At 40.2% G+C, this 22227-nt stretch overlaps 1 protein-coding gene across 1 annotated transcript in view; it reads left to right on the forward strand.

Moving 5' to 3' along the window:
- Positions 1–21992, forward strand: part of ANKFN1 (ankyrin repeat and fibronectin type III domain containing 1) — a gene marked incomplete at both ends in the record, with an annotated part of 61929 nt that extends 39937 nt beyond the window's left edge. The window contains 10 exons of the mRNA XM_084273629.1: positions 125–224; positions 1350–1482; positions 2106–2222; positions 5924–6139; positions 8242–8408; positions 9820–9970; positions 11766–11934; positions 15297–15463; positions 18913–19132; positions 21208–21992. Coding sequence (XP_084129755.1) covers positions 125–224; positions 1350–1482; positions 2106–2222; positions 5924–6139; positions 8242–8408; positions 9820–9970; positions 11766–11934; positions 15297–15463; positions 18913–19132; positions 21208–21992 — 2225 coding nt within the window. The remainder of the gene's footprint in view (positions 1–124; positions 225–1349; positions 1483–2105; positions 2223–5923; positions 6140–8241; positions 8409–9819; positions 9971–11765; positions 11935–15296; positions 15464–18912; positions 19133–21207) is intronic.
- Positions 21993–22227: the final 235 nt, after the last annotated feature.

Raw genomic sequence — 22227 nt, forward strand, 5'->3', positions numbered from 1 at the left:
TTCTAAATGCCTTTTGAAAGGAATGTAGTGGACACTGACTGAAATTTGGCATTGTGGTTCAAGTAAGAAAAGTTCTTCATGAGATACTAACTGAAATTTGAGTCCTTTTTATTTTTCATTTCAGAAAGTTCTAAATTACAGAATGCTGGACGCAAGCAGTCAGTTTCCAGAAGCCTGAAGCACCTTTTCCATTCATCAAATAAGTTTGTGAAGACTCTGAAACGGTTTGTCATTCATTTTATCTCCCAAACATTCTGAAGCTTAGCTAGCGTGTGACTCCCATACTGAAAACCGTGTTAGAAATACTGCAAAGCTTCTACTACCAATGAAACGGTATCCATCAGAATGAACCTGATAGAATCATGTACATGTAAGACCAGTGCAAGTGACAGGAAAACAGTGCTCCAGCTCCTACTGAAACCATCAGAATCGTTTCATTGTTACTGTTGGGAATGGATTTGGACTGTAACAGAGTGAACTGTTCTGTGCAAACACAAAGTGCTGTTACAGAGGTATTTTGAAAGCACCACTTCTCTTGCTGCTCAGTAATGAAACAAATATTGATTTCCTTCATAATATAAAATGCAGGGCTCAGATAACAAGTTTTAATAGTCCACTGGCAACAGGCAACACAGTCTCTAACATCTGTAGCGAAGTTTGCAACCCAGTGTGACCCAAACAGGTCTCAGCCTTGATAATTTGTTTTAGTAAATGGAAGTTGCCTATCCTGGATTATTTCTTCTTTCATTGCCAGGAGTGTTCAGTTTGCTTTTTCTTCTTTGTATTTTGATAAGAGTTTGATTCTTTCAGAAGAGCTCTCCAGAGTCTTTAAATTCCCCAAGGAACTACTTAATGTATGCAACTAATTGCAAGGGTAAATATTGAAAGGAATGATCTCTGTAAACAGTTTTGTAGATATCCTGCCCAAATTACACTCGATTATGCTAGTGCAAAGCCATAATAGCCCACCTGATTTTCTATTGAGTTCAGATTTACTCTGAAGCAAATGAGGGCAGAACTAAGCCCATTAATGATAAAAAGTTTTGGTAAAATTTCTGATTTCTAAGGGGCATAAAGCCGCCGTTGTGTACTGTTCACTCTGGCCAAATTCTTACTACACCTGATTCAGTGGCTTGCGGAGATTCATAATTTCTTATATCCCTGTAGTTTCACATCACCTGAAGTGATAAGCCTTCAAATACTTTTCAGAATTCACCACCTCAAGTTGCGTGACCTATATAGCACAGAAGTTAAGACCAGATGATTCATCTCCTCAGAACTAACACCTATGATTCTTTGGCTATCATTTGACATGAATGGTGTTTGACAATGTTTTCTTCTTTCTGTAGGGGACTCTACTTATCTGTTATATTTTTTTACAAAGACAATTTATTAGTAACCAATGAAGATCAAATCCCAATTGTGGAAATTGATGACTGTCACAGTAGCTCAGTTACTCAGGATTTCCTGTGGTTCACAAAGGTAAAGGCAGCCTAATTTCATGTACTGCTTCTATAGATTTGTTAATACCAATGCATAGGCCATAGCCCATAATTCTGAGTATGTGGAATGCCATCATTTAAAAGGTAAATGATGAAGGGCTTTACCCTTTGCTTATGTTAAAACACAATTATCACAAACCATTTATAGGGGTTAAATTCTGACTGGATTGCTGACAGTAGCATAATTAGCTTTTTTAAATGAATGTTCCTACATAAATGATTGCTACTTGCACACATAAAGGTTTTGTGATCATTTAGAGGAAATGTCTAAAGCAATAACCAGAAGTTTTCAAGTTGGTGTTGTGGTTATGCTGCCATTTGAGCTCCGCACTATTTTTTATACTACAAAGTTTCTTATACTCTGAAGAGTAAATCAATTTTACACAATAGTCCAAAAAGCAATTGAAACAGGAGTATGCTGTTTACAGGGCAGCTTCTGTGTCTGATTCAATATCTGTTTCCTGATTATCTAGGCAACTCATTGCAATCCGCAGAAACTCAAAATGAGCAGATCTACTAATTTTTCCAAGCCCAAAATGCTTTAATTTCTGCTTTTGTAAATGCAGATAACAAAGCCTGATTGAGCTGGATATATTTTTGCAGTTGTCCTGTATGTGGGATGATATCAGATGGCTGAGGCAGAATATGTCTGTATCTGTGTCCTCATCAACAACACTTCAAGCCCGGCAGAAGATGCTCTCAGCAGCAGCACAGCTACAGGTTGGTTGCATTGCATATTTCTAGCTATTACCTTTGAGCCTTTCCAGTCTCTAAGGGACAGTACTGCCAGCTGTCCTATGGTTCACCACTCCCCACTGGCCTGTTCTTTGGAGCAGCATTATCATCTACAATGACATGAGCTACCAATACTAAGCCTCTCTTGCCAGCTGGAAACAAGGAGTTACATTAAACATAAAGAGTAGGGAAAAGAAACAAAAATTGTGACAGGCAAAGAAATGAACAGATACAAACTAGTGAATAATGACCACAGATAAGCCTGTGGGTTTTTAGATTTGGAATTCAAGAGTTATAATCCTACTATTCGCTGCTCAAAAACTTCTTATAAGGCCAATTCATTATGAATTATTAATATATGTATGAAGCATTTAAACTCAGGGTGAGATTTAACCCTGCCTTGTGCTAGATGGGAACCTGCAGCAATAGGTAGCTTCTGTCCCCAACAGGAAGGACAAGTAGATGACTGAAGGTGGCAAAACAGTACTCTGGATTCCCCCACAACTTACAAACAGCTCAAGTATGGCTCTGAGGGCAGAACTGCACTGTTGGGCAAACAGGATGACTATGCTATTGTGGATTTTCAGTGGGGAAAAAAAAAAAAATCTTCCTTTTAGTTCTTAAGTGAGCTGCCAGAATTTTTAAGGTGAAATGTACCTTTGTGCAGAGAACGAGTCAGTGACCTATTCAGACCTTTAAACCCAGTGGTGCACAGGTCTTGTGCTGAGCCCTCAGCCCAGTGGAAAGGACAGCAGCGCTACATGTACCATTCACATCATGCTCTTAAGGCATAGCAGTGACTCTCTGGATGGTTCTGTTCCAACCTGTGCTATAGAATCAACCTGAGTGGTACTGAAGAGGCCACTTAATCTTTCTGTGTCTTGGTCCACTATTTGTTATGCAAATAGTAATCACACTCTCTCCAGCAGAACATTCTGACCTTTATTGTAAAGCTGTTGAAGAATGGGTTTCATGTTACCATGAAACCTCTAGCTGAAGGCACACATTTTCATTAAATATTTCCTTTTGTGGGAAAATATATTTTCAAACAGAAGTGGGCATGATTCTTACACAAAGTGTATCCAGGCCTCACTTTCTTCTACCTTCTGTTTGAATGAAGCCACCAAAACTTTCCAGCAAAACCCATGGCACAATCATGGAATTAATGAAGATCTTCATATTTCTTGGCTCAGGTATCAGCCATGCAGCCATCCCTCTTGTTATTGCCAGGCAATGCAATAAGCTAGGGTTTATAGCAGCCCTGAGAGCCAGGTACTTTGTGGCCATTATTAAGAATATCCTCCTGGGGTTTGTTTTACATCTTTTGGCACAGCAGTCTGGACAGAAGAGTAGCCTTCCTGGGCAACCACCTGTCCTGACTGATTTCCCCAAAGTATCCCGAAATATATGGAATGCCAGTCTGCAGTACCTTTATTGGGGGACCACCTGTGTTAAGCAGCAGCTGTTTGTCAGTCTTTTGAGCTGTCACTGAAGAAGTTTGAACTGTGTCTGCTGAGTGTTCCCTCTGGTGTGTTTAGCTCAGCTTAGGTAGCACATATTCCTTTGGTTAGCTCAGTTTCCCCTGCTCTGTGCAGTCTGCCTTTAACAGAGCACTGGTAGTATGCAGGGACTGCACTTTGAGGTAACCAAGACTCCTAGTACATTCTATTATTATTTGCTACTGGAGATGTTAAGAGCAGAGCTTGAAACACAGACATAAAGCAAATGTGTCCATGTGGTATATTGCTCTGTTGAATTTCTGGCAAATTTATTGTCCCTAACATTTGTTCCATTAGCTTGGTCCCCTGATTAAGTCAGGGATTGTCACTGATCTGCCAGCCTGTAACGGTGTGTGGCCTAATGAGATCCACCAATGGAAGGATCTCGGTAAAGTTTATACGGTTGAATAGATTTTATTGAGGCAGTTAATAGACTGACTCTGCAGGAATTCAGGACGGAATGGAAAAGATCAGTGACAACACAGCTGCTAAGGGACTAGATCAGTAGATTCGGAGACAACAGGGACTGTAATTTTGCTTGTTGTTACCACCAGACAACCAATGAAAACAAAACACAAGTGATGGAGTGCCAGGCTGTGCAGATACAAAACTTTTTTGGTATGTGAATTAGTCACATATTCATAATAGTAGGTGCCACCATTGTCTCTGCTGGAATGCCATTCAGAATATACAGCCAGTGACAGCCCAGAACTGTTTGTTTCCATCTAGGCACGTTCATAGGTTGCAGTGATTAATGTGGTAGCTAGATGGGTAACATCTACCTGCAGGGATTGCTCCTGCTGTGGACACACAGATTAATACAAACTATATGCTGAAGACACCCGGCACTACTCAGTGATGGAGGCTGACCTCAAAGGGCAGAACAGTTAAAATAAGAGGGAAGACACTATACAATGGTATGCCCTGGAGAGGGACACAAAAATGCTAAAATAGCCACATTAGGGGCAGTCCCTCTGCTGACTAGAGTTTGTAAACAATTTAATAATGCAGTTTATAAGTAAATATGGCCTGCTAAGTACAGATAAATAATTTCAGGACAATCTATCCATTAACAATGTCATTAGTTAATGTACAGCACTTCACTAAACATACAATGTACTGCCCTGTGAATTCAAGTTTTCATTTTAAACTACCCCCATTACTATCCAGTTTACCATAGATCTCTCAAAAAGTTGCAAAGTAATGGGCATATTTTAAATGTTAGGCATTTTTCTTTAAGACATCTGGGAATCTCTTCAGTGGCTGGTCACTGGATTGAGTGTGTTTGCACCTATAAGCAGATGCCTTACTGTGCGAGGAAAGGGATTTTGACCAAAATGTATATTTTATGTGGAGTCTTTTAAAATTACTTTTCTTTAATCCTCACATATTTTCCTGGAGAGCTTTGCCCTGGTAGTTTGTTAGCTTCTGCCAGTTTTGTTGAGCACATTCTTCGTATCTGAAGTAAAAGGAAAAGGGTCTCTTCAAATTTTTCTGTGTTCTATCACAAACACACTCTAGCACCAGAATTATTTATACTCAACACAGATATGAGGCACTCTTGCTTTTGTTGCTGAAACCAATCTGAATAATTTTAAAATGGAGACCAAAAAATGGAGATTATAGTTAATGATCCTAACAGAAAACATTTGAAGTGTCCATTACGAATGATTTGTGGACAGAGGAAGAATTTTTTATCATCTCTGATACTTGGCTGTGGGGAGGTTGAGATAACTCTTCAGCAAGTACACATCAGAAAGGCTTCACTGCTACCAAAGGAATCACTGCTAGATCAGCACTAAAAATTGCATCCTTTCGCTTTCCATGACTGGGGAAAAATAGCAAGTTATGTCCAAACAAGTGAATTACTTTGCAGAGTTTCCTTTTAGAAAGGCACTGGTCAGAATAGTCTTTCTTATGTTCTTCACTAAACAATGGACTGAATGCTGCCATATGAAACACTTCAAAGGATCCTCAACTCAACCCACAAACACAACCTGGGGAAAACTTTTCCTCTTGCCACTGAATGAGATGACTGCAGGGCAAGGGTGTGAGAAACGCTGTGTGCTTAGTTTGTACTGAAGTCACTAGGACTGATGTCAGTGAGCACAAAGTTAAGTTTCAAAAAATATCAGCCTCCTGCTACACAATAAATAACCTTCATTTTATAATTTGCTTGTTTTCTAGAATTTGCTGGGAACTCACAACTTAGGCAGAGTTTTTTATGAGCCAATCAAGGATCGACATGGCAATATGTTGATAGTTACTATAAGAGAAGTGGAGAGTCTTTATTCATTTTTTAATGGCAAATGGATGCAGGTATCCAAACTACAAAGCCAGAGGAAATCCCTTTCAACTCCAGAGGAGCCAACAGCATTAGACATCTTGCTTATAACAATCCAGGTAGTACTTTGCTTCTCTTACTCTATGTTATTTGCTTTTGTAAAGCCTGTGCCAGAGCCCTGATTTTTGGAAGAGTCTTGTAGAATTTTAGGCCTTAATCCAGTGCCCAATAAAATTAATGGCAAGGCTCCCATTGAAAGCAAAGACTTATATTACTTCCAGTGGGTCTGGGATCAGATCCTTAATATGTAATATATCCATGAGATTCTGAAGAAATTACTTCAAAGTCCTAACAGAGAATAATAGTTTCTATCAGTTTCGGGAAACCATGCTATAGAACTCTGTAGCAAGGGATATAAAAACCTTTAAAATTCTCTGGGATGTTCTTAAGCACCTATGCAGACACAATTTCTACCCTCTGTAAGATTTTTCCATCCAAACTTGAACATTAAAACTGGGTTTAAAAACCTTACTGTTCTACTTAATAAACTTGTTCTGCAGAGTTCAGAGTTCCTTGGAGCCTGGTATAGCTGCTAAAGAATTCTTTATTGACCATAACCCTCCTCTAATTTCTGCATAACATAGACTTAGACTTCACAATTAGAAAAATACCAAGGTAAGGGTCTGTCTTAGAAGTTTCTTTGCATTATCAGTTCAGTTAACATCACATAGAGCCATGAGTTTTCAGCCCTTCAAGAATCAGGGTATGTGTAGACTCATGTTAAACATAGTTCATATAAAGATAAATCCATGTTTTCTGTAGGCCATGGCAACCTATTTCTCACAAAATGTCAGTAGCTAATCTCTCTAAAATTTAGTTGCATCATTACCCAAAATACTACAAGACTACTACATTGTTTTAGTCCCTTCTTCAACACCCTCAACTAGATGATGACTGCTGTGGGTAATTTTTCAATCAGAGGCACTGTCTTGGGTAGAGACTGTGCTTTTCGAACCGGATACTGACAGGCAATCAAAATATACATTACCAGGTTTTAGGAACGTTAAAAAATTTCCAAAAGACAATAAAACTTACCTGATCTATGTTAGATTTAATGTATTAAAATGTGCTAAAGGTGTAGAAAAAAATGTCAATCTGGGCAAAAGTTTTATATTAGGAAACGCAAAATACAGGCCTGATCAGATTTCCACAGAGATGGAAAAAATGTTCCCCTAATGGTTTACACATTCCTATCTAATGCCCACCCTTTCTTCTATTACTTGTTTAATCATCGAATGGGTATTTCGTTCATGAAGTGCTTGTGAAAATGAGGGTCTAATTGCATCAGTCAGGGCCAAGCATAGCACTGGCAGATAATTTGATGGTTCCAAGAGTAAAGGCATAAGGCCAGGTGTATTAATCCTCACCCTCTGCAGAAGCACACGTTTCTCAGGATGGCAGCAGACATCAGTTTTAGGGGAGTTTTGGGGGACTGCTATACCTAGCCTTAAAAATGTCTCCTGGCAAATATGCCATCACTATTGATTCCTTCTGAGCTCTATTTGTTGATAAAGATATTTGTTCAGAAATCACAGCCATTAATTAAATTTTGCAATCCACCAATACCCATGCTCACAGAGATCCTCCTGTTGACAGCAGGTGATACAGAGTGGGTTTTTGAGACATGTAGGCTGGCACTCCCCAGGGATTGCTTTGGCGGTGGTCCTGGTTTATGCAGCCTCTCTCTCCCACCTTCCCCAAGTGACAGCTTTTCCCAGTGCTCCTCTGCTTCATCTGTGTAGCTACGTACCAAATGTGAACAGGGAATTGCTTTGGCTGAAAAATGACTGCTTTTTCTCCTGAGTTGTTTTTCAGCTGAATCGGTTCCCTGACCCAGCTCAGGAATGATCAGACAGGAATGTGGAGGTGGGTCTTATTTAAGCTAAGTACTACAGTTGTGGAAGATTGAAACCCCTCCATGACATGGAGAGCTTAGAGAACTTGTGTATGGCTTGAAACAAGAAGTTGTCCTAGTGCATCCAAACTACCAGATTATTTATATGCTTAAGTATGTGCTTAAATGCTTTGAGAATTGGGAACACTGTTGAAACAAAATGATGGCTGTAAAAATTTCTGTTGCTTTTTGATTCCAAATTCTTCCGCTTTTGTGGAGAAAAAAAAAAGAAGAGATTTTTATGTAGGACTCTTTCTCTTAAAACAGGACATACTTTCCTATCACAAACGAAGTCAGCAACGCCTGCCTCCCGGCTTGTATCTGGGTTACCTTAAACTCTGCAGTTCTGTGGATCAAATCAAAGTGCTTGTCTTGCAAAAGTTGCCTAATGTCCTGTGTCATGTTAAAATCCGAGACAACAGCAATGTCTCCAAGTAAGTGAGTATGTACATATTTACACACAGATCTGCAGAGAGAGAACATGTGGTTTGAAATGACTGATCAAATTTAAATGCTGAGGGCAGTTTTACCATTGCAAATTTGTGGGTGCCAGCAAAGCCCTCAGAGATCAGCACTGACCTGAAGAGGTGTGCGGGGCTGTCCCCAGCAATCTGAAAACCTATCCAGAACACATACCCATGAGCCTGTTGGTTTCTAAGGGCTGTGTCCTGTGGTCACTCAAATTCTGCAAAGTAGGAACGATCTTCCGTGCATATCTTAGGAAGACTATGTTCTGCAGTCCTGACTCAGCCTCCAGTGAATTCAGTGTCACCCCTTTTATTGATTTTCACTGATCATGAGGTGCCTGTGATTTTTCTGTGTATTCACCTGTGTAATACCTGGTCTCTCACTATAATCCACAGCAAACATACAGCAACTGAAAAAACGTATTTTGACAAATGCTATCAGCTGTTCAAGTGCTGTGCTCTAGGAAAGTCATCTTCCCCTTTGTCCATTGCTTCCCTTACCTATTAGGCAAGTGCACTTATTAGTACTGCCTAGTGCTCATCTAGTGGGCAGCACCTTTCATTGGCTTTTATTTATAGCTTTTTAGTGCCCCATCATTTCAGCAACCAACTGATAATTTTGCATGAGGAAAAAGGAATTGGATAGCTATATGGATAACAAAGATATCCAGAAGGCAGTAGTTAATACTAACAAAAATTTTGGAAGGAAGATAAGTCCCAGTGCTTCAGAGTTTATAACAATCTGCGACTCTTCAAGTTGAACATCCGGTCTTTCTTTAGGAGCAAATTGTACCACATCTATTACATGTCTTGTAGTGGGGTTTCCTGGACATTTTTTTCTTGAATGTTTGGTGCTGGCTGCTTTTCAAGCCTGAATACTGGGCAGGGTGAACTAAGGATTTGATCCAGAAAGGTAATTCCCATATTTATCGGGTCTAGAATGCATATGTGTTGAGCAAACCAAGACGTTCTCTGGCTCCACTGAGTAGAAAAGTGTCTGCCACAGAAATGAAACTTCCTACTAATTGTCACTGTAGTCATTTCCAATCCATGCTTTTTAAAATATTGTGGTGGATCGAGAATGAAGTATGTGAGAAGGAAAACAAGGAGTGAGGAGCCTTAGTGAAATATCTCAAAGACAGATGAACTTTCACAGGTTTGCAAGGAATGTTCAGCCTGATGTATGGACATGTGCTAGAAAAGTTAAACTTTTCAGACTTGGGTTTTTAACCATAAACAATCAAAATTGCACAAGTTTGGAATCCTTTGCTGTATGAGGATTAAACTACCAACAGATCCCAAATGCACATACACCGAATTCCTGCTTGTGCACTGAACTTTTGTTATATTTCTAATTTTAACTTGACTCAACATACAGAGATGAGTGGGAATGGATCCAAACACTTTCTGGCTCGGAATCTGTGGAAAGTATGGATCATACTTCAGACTGCCCTACTCAATTGTTCTTGTATGAGCTCCAGATGGCAGTGAAAGCTCTCCTTAAACAGATCAATCTACCTCTGCATCAGGTACTTTGTGGTATTTATCACCTTTTTGAAAACGGATTCTTAAGAATATAACTAATAGCTACAAACCTTGTAACTTGCAAGTAGGGATGAAATGTTATGGTTGCAAGAAAAGTAAAGCAGAGAAGTTTTGTATTCCATGATTGTAAGTGAGCACATGTGTGGAACATCTTCCATAAAGCAGTTATTTTCCTGGATATTTGAACGTACAATAATTAAAAGACAAATTTTCAAGTAGCTCCTGTCTTTGCAACTGTTAGTGTATTTGTGCAGCTTCTGGCAGCTGCAAATAAGCACTTTTGCACAAACCTGGTAGTTGTGAGCACCTTCACCCAGCTGGCAAAGCAAAACAGATATTTTTCCAGGCAAACAAGGCAACTGAGCGTTCTTTTGGAGGTCATAGTGAGGGTCTATGAAAGGCCTGCAGCAGACACTCTGCTTTGCTATTTTACACATAGACAAATGTAGCACTTATAAAACTCAGAGTTCCAGACCTCCAGATTGCTGTGGGTGAGGAGAGGTATCTGGCTTCTGGCTTTACATTTAGGTACAAAAAAACGCATATGTGAATAAATAAAGTCAGAAGGATAATCTAAGATGTGAAAGATCCTTGAAAAAATAAGGTAAGGAGTTTGTTTCTTGTTTACATGAATTCCATTTTATTTTGGACTACAAGGGCAAAGAGGCCTTAAAGTAGAAGTAAATAATCTTTATATTCACTTCAAGGTCGGTTTGTGCAGCTAGAAAGACATGGCCCTAAAATAAATTAATCTGGTTCTACATTTCTTGATTTTGAAAGGTGTAGGCTTTGCCTTTCAAAGGGAATCTCTCAACGCTGCACCTTCTTCCCCGGGAAGAGCCAAGTAAGGCTCAAGTAAATCCAAAATGAAGACAGATGGTGAGCTGCCTTGTGGTCAGTCACTCCAGTTCAATAGGGCTCTGTACAGGTCTCTGTGCTATTTTCTTGGAGGTTACAGCTTTTGTGCATCTTGCTATTTATTTATTTTTTTTAAGCTAGGAACTAAAATACTGACATCACCATGGGTATGTTCCTTGGGCTGCAGTTCAGCCAAGCATTTAAGCTCATCTATCCTATGATTCTGTTGTGCATTAGAGATAAAACATGACCATGCAGTTAAACACAGTTGCAAATGTTTTGATGACTCAGGAACAAGGTTCTATTTTAATGAATTGAATTTTTAATTCAACAGTTTATGGATTTTTATTATTTTTGTGGTAACAGTGACACTGGTGCCTACCAAGGGTAAAATACAGCGCTGCGCACAGCAGTTCCACAGCAGCCTCAGGCCAACTCCTCTGTATGCCATTTTCTTTTGCTGCAGCACTTGTTAAACCTTCCCAGTGCTGTGCTGAGGGAGAGCTGCATATTTCTCTTAACCAACCCTAAATTGAATCTTAAAGGTTTTTAATTGAATCCATTTTCATGTTTTCACATAATTATGCAATCATAATCTTGAAAAGCACATGGCATGTGATCATTTTCTGCCTAATAAGAAACATAAATGTTCATTTTCAGGGGGGTTGTGCCTGTGTGTGTTGTTTTAATGTGGAACATTGCAGCTTTAAATCTTTATTTTATGTAGTGACATGAACCCACATATAGCCGCCTCCACCACCACCACCACCCCCCCCCCCCAAATATTTATGTTTTATAAAAATTCCGAGCTTGATGTTGTGCAAATTTTCTTTAATGTTTTATATCATTTTGGGTGTTGTTTATATAAGTGCCATGTTGTAATTCTCTCCTATTTCTTCCCCCGTGCGTGTCCCTCTACAGGCTAAGCACTTCCGTCTGTATACACAGGAGGTGTTGGAACTGGGTCACAATGTCTCCTTTCTTCTCCTGCTCCCCGCCTCAGACGACGTCTGCACTGCCCCAGGACAGAATAATCCTTACACCCCACACTCAGGATTTCTTAACCTCCCTCTTCAGATGTTTGAACTCGGTATAGTAGCTTGCTTCACCTAGAAATATTAACCCGGTCTCCTTATAATAAAATCACAAAGTTGTATCTGTTTTCCCCCTTGTCCCAGTGGAGAGTCAATAAATCACATGATGGCTTTGGCAACAACACTACCTATAACTGTGTACAAGGTATAGAGAGAGCAGAGCAGTTAAAGCATATACTGTAGCAATCATTATTGAAATGCAAAGCATAGAGCAAAGCCCACAGCTATCCAGTATGTGTCTACAAGCTTGTTTGGAAGATGATGTTCTTGAGAAAACAGAACCAAAAATTACACACGATGTAGCAAGGTTGGAGTGTGAATGAAAGGAGATGCAAAAAAGCATTTCTCTAAATTGTCACAAGAATAATCATCAGCTTCGTAGAGGAGAATTTTTTCAGTTCCTGATTGCAGATAATCCTACTCAAGGACTGACTCCCTCACAACTTTGTGAAAGGTCTGAGTGGAGTTTCCCATGTAAAGGTCATCTTTTTCCTTCCAATTCCTGGAAAAACACAGGAGACTCAGTCCTATTGCTGTAAGGCAGGAAAAACCTGGCTTGAAAAATGCCAAAGCACTGGGCTTGAATCATTTTCTGTAGGGAGCCCGCCCTGTGCAGTAGCAGATTCAGCCCTCTTTGCTGACTGTGTAAAAATTCCTCAAAACAAGAGTTTTCCAGCTGTCCCACAGTAGACATAAGATGCTTTAGCTTCAAGTTCCTCTGTTTCTCATTTCTTCTTTGGTCCACAGAGGGAAAAAAAAAGGTTCCATATAAAAGCAGCTCATAAAGACTACACAGTTCTTTTTAGAAAGAATATTGTAAGTATGGGGGCTGCTAAGCCTGACACATTAGTCTCCTCTGTTTCCTCCTGGCCTGTAAAACTGTGTATCTTTATTCCTCAGCCTTAGAAAAGAGAGACAGGTATGTGCCAAAGCTGATGGAGTCAGCACACAAAGGGCCACTACAGAATAGGTCTCTAGTGGCAACTGTGCCCTTGGTGATATTTCTCTCAGGTGTTCATGTGACATGAGTACCAGCACCATACTATTCCCTACATATCAATGCTAAGTGCTATGAAAGTCACTAATGTAGTAGAATGATGATTAGAAGTTAATGAAGGGTCTTACCAAGACTGTGTTTCCGTAGTCACAATGGATCCATGGCCTCCTATCATCCAGCAACACAAGTTCCATGTGGATCAGGCAGGAATATACAGCTGCTTAAGCCACATCAAACGGAGCACACAAAGTGGGGCACACAACACTGGGATTTTGTGCTGGCTGTGGGAGGACAGATGACAGCTGAGCTGTCATAAAAGGAGTGGTACAGACAGACATTGCAGGAGCTGGCATAGTCTGCCAAGGAAAAGTTACCCCTTCAAAAGAAAACTTACCTAATTGAAGTAGAAGAGCTAGTTCAGTGCCTTGGGTCATATGGCGGTGGCTGTAGTGCCCTGCAGGCACAGGTAGGCTCTGTGTATTGAGCATACCATTCGTCCCTGTGAGGCTGCATTCGCTGTGCAAGGTGCAGGAAGCATCTTCATCTTTGGTGAAAGGAATCTGCACTACAGGTCATGCAAAATGTCTAAGTCTCGGTGAGTGATACACAGGCCAGGGGCAGGAGGCATTCTTGCTTCTGGGACATGGTTTGCATCAGGCTGTTAAAGCAAGAATGGGATAATGTGGTGCAGGTAAACATGCAAGACTGATCTCTCAAAGGGCATTCTGGATGCAGATCTCTCTTTTCAGCAGTGTCACTGCAGTGGGAATGTAGTTTGTCATGGAGAAAACAGCATGGAAAGATCAATTTTACTTTTGAGTGATTTTTTTTTAAGTAAGCAATTATTTGGCCAAAGGCAGACGACATTTCTATATGACCTATTATATATTATCCCTGACATTTTATAAAGTGACTGTGACTCACATCTCAAATATTAGAAGCTTCCATTCCCCATTAGCTGGTGGCTACCAACTATATAATTGCATAACCACAAAAGACTATGTTGAAGTAACATTTGTTAAAGTAACATTAAAGGGTCTGACTTAAAACCACAAAGGCTAGAAACTTCAGCACTGAAGCTGAAACCGCGGCTGTAATTCACTCAAGAGTCCACCACATATGGCATATATACTGTAAGACCACACACTATTCAGACTACGGCCCTGCAATATCTAGGCATCACTGAGAAACCAGAAGGTTGAATTCTTTCATTCACTCCTTTTTGTGGGAATTCTATATTCAGAGTAGGCCTTTATTGTTATGCTAATCATGTTTCTGTGAGTAGATTTCTTAGTTTGACAAATTCTTCTCAATTATTCTTACCATGTTGTTTGCAAAGGATGAGTAGATGTGATATTTTCATATTTATGGTAAGAATATATGCAATTTACACTTGAAACACCCTGAAAAATATCATGCCACAATCCAGAAAAGTAGCAGTAGGAAGCCAGCTGGCATTCACTGCTATAACAAGTTCAGGCTGTATGCTTGCATTTATCAAAGCATCAATGAATGGGGAAGTATTTCTGGAAATCTGCTCTCCTTCAGCCAGTTTCGGTATGTCTGTACTTCAGTTCGCAGAGATAACTGGTAAGTTGTGCATCTGCAATTGCCCATGGAATAATAGAGCTTTAAGGGGCCAGGTAATTTAACATTTGTGAAGCTCCATGGCATTGTAGCTGCTGTTTCTGTATCGTTACCTCTTTTAGAGGTGGCTCAGCTAGCTCTGCGCTTCTCAACAGTCAAATTACACGAAGTAAGAGTTCATGTCTGAACTTTCTGTGTTACCCTTCTGCATCAGAGTTCAGAGGATGATAGGTGATAGTGCCTAAAAGAGTTTTAATTACTTCACCCAATCTGTAGTATCACTGAAATGCTTTTACTGCTGAGCCATTTACATTGAAGTTACTGATTTAAGCTAACCCAGCCCAAGAGAAAGTTATCATCCCTCCAAATGATTCTTTCTGAAACACTCAATTTAAAAAAAAAAAAAAAGCTCAATTTTCCAGCCATGTCACTACTTTCTTGATAAAAGAAATGATGAGCTATAAAAGCCTCAAAAGCAGCCTTTCTCATTAAAGCTATCAAGGGCAAGATAGCCTCTGGAGCTGCATACTAAGGACCTGATTATCCCTTCACTTAGATATAAATTAGAAATGACTCTTTTGAAATCAGTGAAGTTACAGAGTAAATCCAGTGTAAATGAGAGGAAAATTAGAGCCTGTTTTATTTATTTCTAGCTTAAAGTAACCCATCCAGAGTTAGTAATTCTATTCAATAAAATGTGTTCTGAAAGCTAAGGATTTCATATTTCATAGCCGGAATATAACAATGTTTCTTTTGCACTTGGTCTTTTCACAGTTCATTTTTGCTGTTACAAGGAAAAATTTATAAGCCTGTATTGCCGCCTTTCTGCTGTCATAGAGCTGGACTCTCTGAAAACCCAGCAATCCCTAAGGGAAGCAATTTCAGACAGTGAAGTCGCTGCAGCCAAACAAAGACACCAGCAAGTTATAGAGTACATACAGGTACTGGTCTGTTTCTGACTACTCTGAGGAGATTTTAAGGTGGCCTTCTTAAAAATTGTCTAGGGCTGTAATTTGAAATCTAAATGGAGAATTATTCACAGACATCATATAAAGAGCAGTTGTATCAAAAGTGCAATTCTGTCTTTATGAAATTCAACCCCAGAACATGATTTCTTTAGTTGTTGCTTTTATAAAAGGATTTTTATGGGTTAAATCAAATGACAGTTATACTAGACTGTTAGAAATAAATCTGTTGGTCTGCTTGTAAAATTCCCTCCCGTCTAACATGACGTAACCTGGTACCATGCTTGGGCATTCATTTGTGTAATACTTCTCCTCTGTCTTTGTGAACTGAGGACATTTTTCACCATAAGTTGCCAATTTCAAAAATTAAAATGAAATTTCAGACTAGGTTATGGAGACAATCTTCATCAACAATACCACAGCAAAGAAAGCACCTCTATGTGTATGATAGCAAGCTGGCCCCAAATGCATCTCTAAGTCTGTCCAGCACCATACAGTGCCACTGCTTCCATCCCCCAACGCAGAAGGATCACAAATGTTACCATACTTGTCTAATTTGCTTATTCTCTGCCTTTCACACTGATTTTCCTGTGTTGTTCCCAGATCAGGACTGCCCAAGTCAGGGATCTTTGAACTACACCCCACTGTGCAGCACAGCAAGGCCTGTCCTTTCGCAAACCACTTTGGCAATCGGTTATTTATAGATAAAACTCAGGACCTTTGTGGCAGGCATCTATGGTTAGAATCATAGAATGGTCTGGGTTGGAAGGGACCCCAAGGATCATAGAGCTCCAACCCCCCTGCCACAGGCAGGGACACCAACCTCCAGGCCTGGAGCTACACAAGGTTGCCCAGGGCCACATCCAACCTGGCCTTGAACACCTCCAGGGACGGGGAATCTACTACTTCTCTGGGCAGCCTGTTCCAGCACCTCACCAGTCTTTCTGTTGCTCTGTCTTGCTACATGTAAGGCGCAGATAAGTTTTCAGCTCTAAATTCTTAATATTCAAGCAACCTTCTGTTGGAATAGAGGCCAAGACAACCATTTATTCCATTGATATGTTTGGCCCTCTGAGGGGCCAAACCTGTCTTCAGATCCCCTTTTTGTCCACTTGGGAGCTTTTGGCTACCTGCAACAGGGCAGAGGAATGTTCCTTTAACACTCAGTCACCTCCTTCCTTCTCACCTTCCCATTCTCATGCTCTGAAAGAATCTAGCTTTTTCCCAGTGTGCAGGAGAATTTGGGAAAAAAATATCCTTCCCATCCCAAATAAGTGTATGTATATTAATATGCATGCACTGTGTAGTCAGTTCTGTGTTCCTCTTCTCCAAAGTGTTTGAGTCACATATATATGATAGGAAAATATGGGAGAACATTTTAAACTTCAGTGTTTTGTGTTGAATTATTGTGACAGTGTATTAGCCTTGTCAGGTTTCCTCTCAAATGAAAACCAGCTGTATTCCACCTATTGGCAAAAATATCTCAGCCCCCCACATACCGCAATCTTCAGTGGTGACCACAAAACCGCAAGAGCATTTGTGTGATCCTACATCTAAGACAGTGTTGAAGTCACTACACAAACCAAACATTGTAAAGAGCAAGGGAGTCTATATAAATGCAGTTCTGAAAAGGGAGTCAGAGGGACACTGAAAAGTGGAAAATAAATTTTAAAAAATACCAAAACCAAACCCTGAACCAGCGGACAGGGTACTTCAAGTCTATACCAGAATGTTACCCAGAAAGAAATCTATGTACACTGGAACTAAAACTGGATTTATGGTGTAATTTATATAGCTTCAAACATAATGCTTCAAAAGTAATGCTTCAAACATTCCTAAATTGGCAGTTCATTAAAATGACTGGTCCATTATCCCAGGAGACACTGCAGAATGGCATCACAGAGAAAACTGACAGGATTTGCATCTTATTAAACTGCATGCAGTATGGTTTTTGTTTGGGACTGAGAGAGGTTCACTGAAAAGAAATAGAGCATCTCCAAAACCATATAGGTGAGACGTTTGTTAACTGGCATTTTCTTCGTGGAGCTATGCTGAGGTCTTGAAATGGTATAGGATTATGAATTAATCTCTGAACCATTTGCTATTCTTATCAGTGTATATTCTTAGCCCAAATTAACCCAGTGGCAAGGCTTGCACTGACATCACTGAAGTTGGGATTTCACCTTTACATAAAAATGGCCAAACTAGGTCAAAACAAAGATCCAACTATCCAGCTATCCTGTCTCCAACACAGCTTATCAAGAACAACCCTTGCATCTACAGTATTCTTTGGCAATAGATTTCACACTTTGAATGGACAGACTCCATCTGAGGGCATGTGCTGGAGAGCTCATCTTAGAACATACCGGGCTGCAGTCTCCTTCTCACTGACCTCTCTGTTACTTCCCTATTTGATAAAACCACACAAAACACCACTCCTTTTTGCCTATCCCTTTCCTGACCCAGGGCTCTCAGTCTGCATTCTTGCAGAATGCAGCTTGTGTAATTGCAAAGCAGTTTCCCTTAAACACTGCAGCATTAATCTGAAGGCTCACTTCTTTAACTGCAGAATTTTCTGCAGGAAGGGAAGTACAAAGGAAGTTCTAGAAAGGATACTGCAGTGGAAGGATGTTAAAGCTACTGTCATTTGCTGGTTGCAGCAACATTTGCTCCATCATCAAAGATCTTGAATTGCTCAAAAGTGTTCCATTGTCAAAAGAATCTCAAGACTCACATGAAACAGCATCTTTCCTCTCTGCATAGATATTTAAAGTTCTATCATGCTATTGATTTAGGCACTTGTCTCTTATTGCCATCAACAGGCATGTGTTAGAACTGTCTCAGTGTAGATTTATACTGTTAAAATGCATGCAGACCAAAATTATGACAAGGGAGAAAACCTGCAGTTCAGCTCATAGTTACACTTCCACTCTCCATGTATGTATATTCTTCTACATGTATGTATATTCTTTTTCTGTTAAACACCATGTTTGATGTGACCATTCTGCTTTTTAACCTAATCCTGGCTTTGCAAGGTTGGTCATGAGCTCTTGCTTTCATTCCAGTACAGAATGAAACAAACTATCCAGCATGCTACAAAATTGATCAAAATTTATCTCCATAAAAAAAAAAATTCATTTTCCATGTCAAAGTTTAGGCTTGAATTCCCCCCTCTTAAGTACAGGCTCCTAATTGAGGTACATAATTTGAGAGACTGGTGGCCATAAGCAGTCTGCAGTGGTGGAAGAGGACAAGAACTGAACCAAAGGCAGCTCAGACCACCAAACCCTGAAGTGTCCTGTGAGGGGTTCCCTTGTCTCTCTGCTGGCTGTGATTACACACCTACTTGGGCACCTGAAGAAAGTACACACTTAGTAAAATTAATAGACTTAACTGTAGTTTTTCACCACTGTTTTTCTCCACAGCAAATTGATGAGATCTGGAGGGAAATGAGATGGATCACAGAAGCACTGCAGTATGCACGATACAAGCAGCCAGCAGCTGGCCTACCCATAAAGAAGCTTGTGGATCTTTCAGAAGAACACTCTCAAAAGAAAATCAGTTCCACCTCTTCACATCTTGATTGTCTTCCTTCACCTCCCCCTTCACCTGAGGCTAAAATCCAGAGGAGAAAAGCTGTGACTGGTAAGAGAATTCTTCTTTGCTCATCAAGCAAAACCTTTTAACTCCCTTTTAATTATAACAGTTCTTGTATTTCTTTTTATAAAAGGAGGACATTTTTTCCCATACCTGCCAAGGTATTTTAACAATCACTTTACCAGCCATTTGCCTCTCTGGGATTCTTCAGCATGTTTTAGGGTATTTTTTTGTTGTCAACTACTCAGAATAATCCCTCATCAGCAGATAATTTTGTCACCTTACAGTTCCAGATCATGTAATGAACGGGTTGGAAGTGACAGGTACTACCACTGACTTCTCTATGAGGTCCAGAATTAGTAAACTCCATCCACAGTGAAAGCTGACTACTTCATTTGTTGTCTACACCAGCAATCTGCTACTAACCCGCGGAGGGAGCTTTCTCTTTATCTCAATTACAGCTTCATTGTTTCAGAACCTGTAGTAAAGAACCTTGTCAAAAGCTCTTCAGAAATCTAGGGCCACCTGTGTATTAATTGTGCACGTGTTCAGTTTTATTAGACTGGTAAGACTGAGATCCTAAGCCAAAGCTACAGACCCTTTCCCATCACTCCTTCACCACTCTTGTCCAGAACCTAAGTCAGACTTCCCATAGTCTCCATTTGTCACCGTGTGTTTCTCTGATACTTCAACCATTTTCTTTCTATGCTTTGACTGTCCCTCTGCTTTGGAGCAGTTCTTTCTTATGCTCATCTTGCTTTGTTTTGGCAGAGCAAATTTTAGTGCCAATAGGCTGGTTTGATTTAACAGTCACTTTCACATACCTCAGTGTCCTCAGTGTTTTAGACAAGCACTTCAAAACACAAAATTACACAAATAAGTACTCACCTCATTGATGATTACTGAACAGCTGGAAAATTAAACTGATGAAAGAAATGAATCACAGCAAATAAAGATGAAGCAAATTAAACAGTAACACCTAATTTGCTATCAGAAGAAGAACTTTGGAGAAAAATGTAAATCATCATTTGCTGAGCAGTCCTTAAGGAATGAGTAAATGAACCAGCAGAAACAAAAGCAACAGATGCTGTGTTAAACAACTGCCATGACCACTTTGGTAATAATCATTTGTTTTTTCAAACTGGCAGTTTTATACGGTTAAGAATAATGAGTAAATCTACTCTGATTAGATTAGGTTAAAAGAAAAGAAAGCCAAAGATGATGGTGCTTTGGTTTGCTCCATTACACAGTGGTGTTCTTTCTCAGCATCTCTCCCTGAGCTAATTTTTTTCCCTGTATTACAGACCATGAATGCAGAATAATCCTTAGCTCTGGCACCATGTAATCCAGAGAATTATCTTGCCCTGCATGGCTTGATTCATTATTGCTGTGCTGTGTGGTAATTTACACTAAGTCAAAGTGAATAGTCAGCACTGTATAAAATCTGTGGTTTTATCCTTGGATCCATTAGAAACTATGCAGGGCAGTGGAGCATCAATCCATTCTATCACATATGCCACTGTTTATTATGTTATTGATCCCTATGTAGGAAAAATACAGCAGGGATGTCAGTGTAACTTTTGGACAATGATTTCAAATTTGAATTAAGTGTGTCTGCTTTGGATTTGAATATACATAATGTACCTGATGGGCAAAAGGTTTGTTTTTGTTCACCCTCCTCCATGTCTGGCCTCAAGCCTCTTACACACACAAACAGCTGCACCCTGCTCACAGTTACAGAGGTGTAAATCTGGAGAATCTCAACGGACATCTTTAATAAAAACAGAACCTGGATTAGAGTTTTTCTCTCTCCCCAGTAGCTATCTCTATGAAATTCAGCCTTTCAGAACATAGTCCCAATTCAAATTCAAATCCTTCTCTGTACTTAATACAATAAATGAATCCTTTTGGGGTTTCCTAACTCTAACATCACCTTTCTAACACATCTGTAGATACTCCCTGACTACTGTCTTTACTCATGGGCAATTCCAGAGAGGAAACACACATTTTCAGAATTGTGGATTTGACTCTAAATTAAGAAAAAAAACCCCCAAACATACATGACATTTATGCAATTTCTCTGCTGTACTTGTCTTCTTAATGTTAATCAGTTCTCTCTTCAGATTCCCAGCCCTGCTCAGATGAAGAAGGCTGCTCTGAAGTATTCCTTCCAACTGACAGTGACTATGACTCCAGTGACGCGTTGAGCCCCAGAGAATTAGACCTGATTTATTCCTCCTCACATGACATATCCCAGCAGGCAGGCACTGGCCTGAGTGGCAGCGCACCTGATGTTCTCCAAGTCCATGATATGAAGCCTTGCCTAACAGTGAAAGAAGGCCTTGCAGAGTGCAGTGCCTTTGATGCTAATGTTGAATATTGCACAGAGTATATGAGCAATCTGACAATGTCAGGGCTTACATCGAAAAGCATAGACAAGTCCTTTAGCTCCAAGCAGCCACTGAGCTTTTTAGGGAAAAAAAAGCTAGGGAAACATCAACATTACAACTACTTTAGCCGGCATCATCGTTGGCTGCGGGTGCACAGTGAGACACACTCTGGTTCTCTGTCTGAAGGCGTCTATACTCAGCATCTCATGAGATCTTCAGATTTGTCTCCAGAACCTACCTCTGGTGAGCAGTTGAAGATTCCCATTGATGGGTCTCAGAGCACTTTCTTACCTCATGCATCCAGCCTTCCAGAAGACGGGAAAGGCAAGTATGAGGAATTGAGGCAGGATGTCCATAGGACACATGTGGAGCCTTATAAAGCAACGTTTCTGGGTGAAGAGGGCAAGTCCTGGGCAGTGAGCACACAGTCTGTAGAACACAGGGATGTACACGGTGCTATGAGTCCAGATGACCAGTCAGGTTCTGCTGTCTCAGAAGTCTTCAGCAGCACACTTTAACCCCAGACTTCTGCATTGCTTCCCCTTGCTCCACAAATGAGAGAGTGAGCATTATGCACATAGGGCCATGCTTTCAAAACCATGTGTAAAAATCCAGCTCCTGAAATGGCAACTCGTGCTGCTCAATCCTAATCTTTTGACTTCGATCACCTAATCTTTGATCACCAGATTTCTGGTTTCACAGGAGCACCTGTCGTGATGCAATTGTTATTTCTGGCATCTGCAGTTTTGCAGG

This window comes from Gallinula chloropus (assembly GCF_964237585.1).
Source record: "Gallinula chloropus genome assembly, chromosome: 20".
NCBI classification, from domain to species: domain Eukaryota; kingdom Metazoa; phylum Chordata; class Aves; order Gruiformes; family Rallidae; genus Gallinula; species Gallinula chloropus.